The sequence below is a fragment of the Helianthus annuus genome, chromosome 13 (genome assembly GCF_002127325.2).
Source record: "Helianthus annuus cultivar XRQ/B chromosome 13, HanXRQr2.0-SUNRISE, whole genome shotgun sequence".
Taxonomy (NCBI): Eukaryota; Viridiplantae; Streptophyta; class Magnoliopsida; order Asterales; family Asteraceae; genus Helianthus; species Helianthus annuus.
This window is the reverse complement of record NC_035445.2, coordinates 113649355-113658972: the sequence shown is the minus strand read 5'-3', so window position 1 is coordinate 113658972 and position 9618 is coordinate 113649355. Positions and strand designations below refer to the sequence as shown.

The window sequence follows — 9618 nt, the reverse complement described above, 5'->3', positions numbered from 1 at the left end:
ACCTAATTAGTATGGCATATATAAATATGACCGACTCTTAGACGAGTAAATGATATATTAAATGTGTTTTCTTTGATTTTTGTGAAATGTGTTTTCTTTGATTTTGGTGAAATAAACTGAGATAAAATAGTGGATAAGAAAAGATAACTAATTTTCTTTTTGTACTCCCAAGTTTGAGAAAACATAGAAAGTAAGCATTTCTATCTCGTACACATTTTATGACTTATGACATGAAATACACTATTGTGGATCGTATATTAGTTACATCAAAAATCAACCTTTTATATTATTGTATATGTTTTTTTTAATTGTCAACAATTATTAATTTCTAACTTAAGATTTCAATTGAGCTATTAATTTCTACATCATTATATTTTGTTCTCTTCACATGATAGATATAAAGAAAGACATTGCCTCATACATCACCAATTCGTGTTTGGCGTATTGGTTGGCAATGTTCACATGAACACTAAGGTTCCTCTCAAAAAATCTCCTGCCCTATTAAAATACTCGAATAGACGACAACTATGTAGCCAAACTATCCACATAACCCGAATGAGGTACCGAATGGCGCCCCACCCCCCTTAACAATTTGAAAACTTTGCTCCCATAATTAGTTAATTCATTTATGTTTTTTACTAAACCTTTGTTTTATTGCAATAGACCTGACACTTCCAAAATTGTATATGCATGTTTACAAATTGAATTTTAAAATTTATCACTCCTCATCTATCTATTATACTAAATGAATTCTCTTTAGCCACAAGGTTTAATCTTAGTCAATCATTTTGATGATGTGGCATTGCTCAAAAGGCTGATAATTCAGCCAAAGGCGGGCTATTCTTTTCCTTTCATATGCGCTCTTTATATAAAACGTATTCATTCTATTCAATGCCATTCATTACCCAAAACCTACCACCGCCTTCTCTCTTCAATTCTCTGTAATCATATCGTTCCATTGATCAATCGATTTTCGCAATCAAGTTCATGTAAAGATTTGTTTTCTGCATCTTCTTCATCATCGTCTGTCTTTTCATCCATCTATTCCGGGTTTTTTTTCATCAATCCATATCGACATTTGTAAGTCTTGGTTGTTAAAATTTTGGTGTAATCGGACTTTAATTATAGATCTGTTGTTTATGTTTAATGACTGTATGTTTTAGGTATAGATTTTGTTTGTGATTGTTAATCATAGCCCTAAATCGATTGTAATTTCTCTGTTCTAGAAACCCTAATCCTATTGTCAGCATCGATCTGTTGTTTTAGGTATAGATTTTGTTTGTGATTGTTAATCATAGCCCTAAATCGATTGTAATTTCTCTGTTCTAGAAACCCTAATCCTATTGTTAGCATCGTTCTGTTGTTTATATTTATTTGTTGCAAGTTTTTTTGTATATGTTTTGATTGTTTCTCATAGATTTAAACCGATTATAAAGTATAATTACCTTTCTATTCTAAAAACCCTAAATCTGATTTTCATCCAATATCTGTTGTTTATGTTTAGTTAATGTCTTCTTTTGTTATACAATTTTATTGTTACTCATAATCCTAAACTGATTTAAATTTTTATGTTTTACAAACCCTAAATCCGATTGTCAATGTAGATATGTTCTTTATATTTATTTATTGTAGTTTTTTTATTATAGATTTTCATTGTTACTCATATCCCTTTACCGATTGTTAGGTATAAAAATGAAATATGTCATTTACTCAGTAAAAACCCTAAATCCTATTATCATTATATAACTGCTGTTTATGTTTATTTTGTGTATTTCTTTGTTATAGATTTTCATTCTTACTCATAGACCTAAACCGATACATCACTTTTAATTTTTTTCCTTATGTTAATTTTTTCCTACTGGAATGCAGGTTTACAATATGCCTGGGTCATCTTCATCTTCATTAAGGTATATATATAACTGTATTGTTTGTTTATTGTTCTTTCATTCTGTATCATTTGTTTCGAACAATATCATATAAAAATGTTTACTAACATTCTAATTTTAAAATCAGTATCAGAGAACCCTGTTTCTGTAGGCATATGAAAAAAGCAGATGAGATAATTCTGGTAATTAATATTTCATATTTTCTGTTGTTATTGTTATATTAAATTTGTTACACTTTTTTTATATTATTTTTTTATAATTTTTTTCTATAATTATTTTTCATCTTCCACTGTTTGGTTTGTTAGTCTATTCCTTCTGATGCTGCTTCGAAGCTGTGGGGTGTTGATATGGGCCCTACAAATGTGGACATACATACTGATGATGGCCACATTTTTAATGTTTGTTTAACCTACTCTAAAGGAAATTTGTTCCTTTTTCATGGATGGTCCAATGTAACACAACATTTGGGACTATCCGAAGGATGTTTTATAGTATTCAACCCCATCGATTGTACTACGTTTAAATTAACCTATTTCATTGATGGTGTTAGTGGTAGCTCTTTTTGGACATATCTCCTACCTACATCATCGCATTTTTATGTAAGTTATCATTTACTTTTAAGCATCTTAAGCTATTTCTGTTTATCTTTATTGATATTAAAAATAGTTATCTTATATGATTTAATTATCGTTTTTATAGGTAATACCCGAAGTTATCCTGCCGGAAACCTTTTCTACATCCATTGATTTAATATCCACTATAATGATAAACAACAATCCGTTTCATGTTAGGATTGAAACGGATGGCGGTAAATTCGGATTTACCGTTGGTATTGACGTTATTGTTACTTTGTTACATTTAGAGCCTGGTTGTTTTTTGATATTTACAAAGTATTTTGGTAATGATTTTAACTTAAAAGTATTTGGAAAAAATTGTGTTGAAAAGAACTTTCTTGATGTAGACGTTGATGTGGTAAGGTTACATTTTGTTATTATATGTTATTTATACAATTGTTAATTTAATAATGTAATATATTGTACTAAATGTGTTATTTAATTTGCAGCCTTTAGTTCCTCCTATTGATGCTGTGAATGAAATTTATGAACAACCACATAGTCGTGTGTATCGGTTTTCCCGTACCGTTGGTACCGATTTTGTAAGATATAATAATATCTTTTGTAATTAGATTCATTTCATTATTTGAAAGCTATATTTGTTTTTTATTAATTATGTTTTGTTAACAATACAGATCCTTCCCGATCGTGTCTCTGAAATGGCCAAACTTAATATTTGTTTGAAAGATATAACCGTCAGACTTTTGAATCTGGAACCTCCAGTTCAGTTTACCAATGGTACAAGACGTGAAAGGACACATAATGGTTTTCGATATGCGTTAAGGCGATGGTCTAAGTTCATGAAAACTGCTGGAATTAAGGTCCGTGACACCGTTGACTATTGTTTTGACGAAAATGATCAAGTGCTAAGTGTTGAAAAGGTTGTACCTTACGTTAGTGGTCGTATTTTATTTTTTGATTTCAGGAATGGAACAGGCAGCTATAACGCTTCTAAATAATGTTGATCTTAATGTTGATGATTACACTATAAGAATCCGTATTGTTCGGCTATGGACAAGACCTTCTTTCAACAATCCTAGGAAGGTTTATTGCTACGACATGATATTCATGGATCAGGAGGTTTTCTTATTGTTTGAATCACATCATATTTTATTATGATTCTAACGTGTTATTATGTTTGATGAATTTTTATTTATACAATGTCTTGGTGTAGGGCACCAAAATGCAGGCTTTCGTGTTACAAAAAAACACTACTGCTTACGAGCATTTGCTGAAAGAAAATCAGTGTTTAACTATTCGTAATCCTTCTCTTGGAGAAAACCGTCAGAAAGTGAAATACGTTCATAGTTCGTTCAAGATAAATCTAAATGAAAACACCATTTTCGAGCAATCTGCCGAACCTGTTGGTGCTGAATGGGGATTTGATTTTTCTCCATTTGAGTCAGTTGTTGAAGACCCTGATAATGACGGCAAGTCATTCAAAAGCCCTATTGGTACGTTTTAACAAAATGTTTTATTGCATAATTAATATTAAATCTTTTTTAGATTTGACGTTGTTTTAATTATAGTTCTGTTTGTACATTATGTAGACGTTATCGGTTTTGTGGTGAAGTGTCTTCCGTCAGAGGAGAAGACTGAAAATAATAACGGGAAAGATGAGAAGAAGGCTACCTTTATTCTGGAGGATTTGCAGTACCGTCTACTACATACATAAGTTTAATTCGCTTTATTAAATATTTTTTTGTTTACACCTTCTAACCAAACTCTATAAACTGTTTGTTGTAGACACCAGCAGATTTACGTTACTCTGTGGGGGGTTTATGCTGATCAGATTATTGAATTTCAAAGAGAACATAAGGATGAAAAAAATGTTGTTGTGGTTGTTCAGTTTGGCAAGTACCGTTTTTGGGGAGGTATTTTTTTATATTGATTGTCAATTTAAAAAAAAACTTCATATTAAATTGTTGAACTATATGTTTTTTTATACTTTCATATAACTGTACAGGAAATTTGTTCGTATCCAATTTGTATACTGTAACTCGAGTGTTCATAAACACTGAAATTCCCGAGATTTTGGAATTTAAAAGAAGGCACGTAATCTTATTACGATTTTGTTTTATAGTCTACTTTATGTACATATTAGTCTAAAAAATGGCATTATTTATGTACAGTTTCCTTGCTCAGATGAATACGTCAACGTCTTCCGGTTACTCTGGTTTGAGTTCCCCTGTTATGAAGTCAATGGCTGAGGAGTATCTTTCTGATATTTCCTTCAGTACAATTGGAGCATTAACCGGAATATCAGAAGTAATATTACGTTTAATAGTATTTTATTGATATACCCTTTATTTTAGAAAATTCCTGTAATTCACTTAAATACAAATATGTATGCAGGAAAAGTTTGTTATTATACTTGGAACAATTAAAAGCTTTGCTTCAGAAGACTCATGGTTTTACAATGCATGTAAAACTTGCAACAAAAAGGTTTTTACCAACACTATTTCCAAGGCCAAGGAAGATGGTAGCGAAGGATATGATGAAGTAACTGTCTTGGAATGCCAAACTGATCGGTGCAATAAAAGGACAGTTGTCTCTGTTCCCAGGTGAAATTACTTGAATCAGTTGTTGCTATATTATAAAACATACTGATTATTAACACCATCTTATTTTGTTAATTTTTTAGGATAAAACTGCTTATTCGTGTTCAGGATTGTACCGGGATTGTTACTTTGACGTTGTTTGAACGTGAAGTTGTTAAACTCCTAAATGTTAACGCAAACCAACTTTTGGATAATAACATGGAGGTAAGTTATGGTATCCAAATATAAGTTGTTAAACTCCTAAATGTTAATTTCTTTATACGTATATATATTTTCTTATTTTCCATTACGTATCTAACTTATATATTAACTCATTTGTAACAGTTAGCAAGCGAAGGCAATTTTCCGAGTGAGCTGAGGGCATTGATAAACAGGAGGTTTGCGTTTAAGATAGCCATATGTTCGTTTAATATAAATAAGAAATTAGATGGCTACTCTGTTTCGAAGTTGACCGAAAATCCTTCTATCATCAAAGATCTTGATGCTCATTTTGATGTTTACCAGGTTCTATATGTACCCTACACGTTAACTTAAATTTTTTGTTATAGAAATCTTTTGTACCACTTATGAATAAGTATTGTTGTTTATGAATGCATACAGGCTGCTGATGATGAACCTTTAGGTCCTCATGCTTCTGATCCAACTCCAATTGTTAACGTTAACATCCAGGTTTGTTAAGCAACTTTTTTATTTCATTAAACCTGTATTATTTTTTTGTATTCAACATTTATGTCCATTTATATATTTTACCTTTTTAATTTTGTTGTACAGGATTCTGTTTCCCGTGTCGTTGATGAAGATACTCCAATGTCCAATTTGAACAACAGCATATTTACTACACCATCTAGAGCTCATATTAGTTGTTCTTCAAAGATGCTGGACAATGAGCTGAAGCGCAATTTGGAGGCGGTTTATGATGTGGATCTTTGTTCTTCTCAGTCTTCAACTAAACCGCGTCAGGGTGATTGTGAGAACAATGAAGGTTTGAAGATGAAAGCAAAGCTGGAAGATTAGTAATAACATTTATCAGTCATTTCAGTTTTTTCGAACAATTTGAGATGTTTTATTTTGGTTTTTTATTTCGTAACATTTATTTCAGTACTTGATGTTTGGTTTCTTATGGATATTTCGTTTATTATCGTGGTATTAAAAGATGATTTGATTGCTTTAATTTTTTTTAACTTGCGTATTCTTTATTGCATCAATTCAAACATTTTTTATTTTGTTACATGTATATTGAATAGTTTCATGGATTAAATTATTTTACATAACGAGAATAATTAATTTACTTTGTTACATAACATTTAATTTTACACAATTAGTTTTTTAAAACTATTTAATATAATTTACAATAAACATTTTGAGATCAACGAATTTGACTAACATCATTTTTTTGTCTAAAATTCCGAAATCACATTTTATTGGTCTTAATATTCGATCATCTATTCCAACCGATTGTAAAATAAAAGTCACCCGTTTCTATTTTATGTTACATGGCATTGTATAAACTTATATTTATATACTTTTTTAAAGAGTCAATGAAATCATAAACTGCAAATGTTATTTGATGTTATTATTGACATATTTTTAATCTACATCTACATTGGATAGTTATGATATTAACTTTTCAATGTATTTGAACTGTAATATACTTTTACAAAATTAAAAAAGATTATTTCCTTCCCTCCCTTTTTTTTATTTTTTTTTAAAGAATAATCTTTTACAATTTATAATACACATATTGTAACAAATATTAAACTTTGTTTCTAAAAGAACATGTTACTTGAAATGTAATAGTGATGAAATAATATTTATCCCTTATTTGATTAATGTAATTGATTAAATAACAAAAAATCAAAAAATATTTAAAATATATGTTCTTTTAAATTTCGAAACACTAATTAATCATAAGTCTAGATGATCTAAATAAATCTTCCATAAGTTTTGCATTATTTGCTGAAATCATATATTAAAAAATTAAGGTTTCCAAAATTGATATCCACTATATGATGAAAGTCCTATAAATACTCATATTTCGTGTACTTCTTGCTCATTCAGAAATTCGTATACATAACACCTCCACTCACACGGTTAGTTACTTTTAACTGTAATATAATTGTTTAATCTTCCATTGTTAATTATCAATTTTTTATACAATAACTTTTTATATTGTCGTTTTTTTTAGTTGTTCTTTCAGATTATTGGTTCTCATGGATCATATTGGGGATGACATGATATTTGAAGAGATCTTAACGAGACTACCCGCAAAGGCAGTTTGTCGTTTCAAATGTGTTTCTAAACACTGGTGTTATGAATTATCCACACCAAAGTTTGTTTTCATCCATACTCTGCGAGTTGGAAAGTCAACAAAAAATAAGCTGCTTTCCTTGAAAGAAAATTCCATAGTCGTTGACGACATAGTGTCTGGCGACTTAGGCGACGATACTATCAAAACCGTAAATTTCCCTTTGGAAGTTCATCCATCCTCTTTAAGCATTATATGTTCGTTTAATGGTCTGATTTTAGTTTCCATTAAAAGGATTCACAATGAAAGTAATGACCTGGTCCTTTGGAATCCAACGACGCGACGTTTTAAGTTAATATCGGACGACTACTTTATTCGTTATTTTGGTCGACATAACGATACGGGTGGAATGTACTTAGACGAGGACAACGACCTAAAAGTGCTTCATATTAATTGTTACTGGGACGTAGTTACTGCTCGTGTATATTCACCACGTCATGACTCATGGAGAAAATTAAACTTCTTGAACGGAACTCAATTTGCTTCAAACTTTTATTCATGGTCTTCTGGAGTGTATTCCGGGAAAACAATATATTTCATTGTTTACAATTACTGGATTCCACCTGGTGAAAGGAACATAGTTGCTTTCGATGTTATCTCTGAATCTTTCAGTTTACTTCGTTTTCTGGAGCGTATTGAAGTCAATCCTTGCCAAGTACATTTTCTAACAATTTCGAACAAGCTCCATGTCATTGTCGTTCAATATGCTGGTGAACTAATTGCAGATTTGTTCAAATTTGAAGATGATGATTGGATCAAGGTATTTTCTTTCAATAAGGCTCGCATAGTTCAACATTTGGTCCCTCAGCAAAGGACAAATGTAATTCAAGACAACAAGTGGTTGATAACCAGTATTTGTGGAGATACTGTTGAGGTTCTACTTTGCAATGATTCTTTTAACTACATCCAAAATGTTGACAGCTACAACGGACCGAAAGGCGCATTATTTTTGGAGACAATTGTTTCCCCTTCCGATTAAAAATTAGGAATTTATTTGGTACTGTTTCATCTTTTGTTACTCCAACTATCTAATTTGTTTCAAGTATCCCAAATTTTATCATTTCGTTAAGTTAATAATAAAAGAGTTGTTATTATGTTTCACATTTTATTATATCCAATGAACGTGTACTTTAAATTACGTATTTTAACATTCATTGTCGTGACGGTATTCCTTATTAACAAATACCATCGTCGATTAAGATCCATCCTAATAAAATTACAAATCTTATAATAAAAAAAATTATATCTTTTTGAAGTTTATTAATATAGATAATAGATTGTAATAAAATGTTAAGCATAAACAATAAATATGGAAATTTTTTTAAAACAATTCGTATAAAATTGATTATACAAATTAGATATATATTTCAATACAAAATATGCTTTGAATATGGAAATTATTATATTAATGTTTTGAATCTAATTATAGAAAAATGTAATTTTTGTATATAAACATTCTAACGAATTTTTATTTAATTTTCGAAATAATAATTTAAAGTCCGTTTCTTTATTTAGTCACTGTTTCTACAATTATGTTGATGTTATATTCGAAAAATTATTTGCTTACTATATTTTCAGTTATTGTTCCAATAATCTTTTCAACTTCACTCCAATCATATTCCAATAAAACACTCGGTTTCCATATAACAATTCATTACTCCAATGGAGCTACATATATACATAGTTTTACATTCCTAACCGTGTTCATCTACATTTTCTTTTTTTTCAATTGAGTTCTGGATTTCACATATCGATCTAAAAATCTGTAAGTTGTTTTTTGTTAAATTCCATCTGTATTCATCTGTTTTTTATTTTATTGAAATTATTTAAACTATCTTTATGTTTACTTAATCATAAATCTGTAAGTTTTGCTAAGAGTTCTTAATTTTTTTGTCTTCATAATATGTTGTTGTTAAATTATATGTCGTATATGCAAATCCCTAAATCCGATAACCGTTCATATATTATTTTTTTATTTTTATTTTCTTTTGTAATTTTTATTTATTGACTGTAATTTTTATGAAAATATTAATACGTTTGTCATAAATATATTTATTAAGTTTTTTTACAATTGATGTAATATAATTCTTAATTAAATCGTATTGTTATTTAATTTTGATCAAACGGCATATGTATTTCATAACCGTATACCATTATTGTATATTTTAAAGAGTGTTAAAATTTGTTAACTGGTTTTGTAAATAAATTGGTTTGATTAATTTTTTTCGAAGTATTATAATGTTATATCATAT

General features: G+C 29.5%; 1 protein-coding gene across 1 annotated transcript; it reads left to right on the top strand.

The window, feature by feature from the left end:
• The first annotated feature begins 3845 nt into the window (after nt 1–3845).
• LOC110901498 (replication protein A 70 kDa DNA-binding subunit B-like) lies at nt 3846–6173 on the top strand. Its single transcript, XM_035981489.1, has 9 exons — nt 3846–3954; nt 4051–4153; nt 4247–4374; nt 4467–4768; nt 4856–5064; nt 5145–5265; nt 5386–5565; nt 5662–5730; nt 5833–6173. The coding sequence occupies exons 4-9, from the start codon at nt 4613–4615 to the stop codon at nt 6073–6075; spliced, it is 978 nt and encodes a 325-aa protein (XP_035837382.1). The 5' UTR covers nt 3846–3954; nt 4051–4153; nt 4247–4374; nt 4467–4612; the 3' UTR covers nt 6076–6173.
• The last annotated feature ends 3445 nt before the right edge of the window (nt 6174–9618 follow it).

Bases quoted from the DNA above. Each gene is read 5' to 3' on its own strand.
- LOC110901498 (XM_035981489.1), top strand. From the start codon at position 4,613: ATGGCATTATTTATGTACAGTTTCCTTGCTCAGATGAATACGTCAACG. The intron at 4,769-4,855 runs GTAATATTACGT...ATATGTATGCAG, and splicing joins CATTAACCGGAATATCAGAA to GAAAAGTTTGTTATTATACT. The intron at 5,731-5,832 runs GTTTGTTAAGCA...TTTGTTGTACAG, and splicing joins TTGTTAACGTTAACATCCAG to GATTCTGTTTCCCGTGTCGT.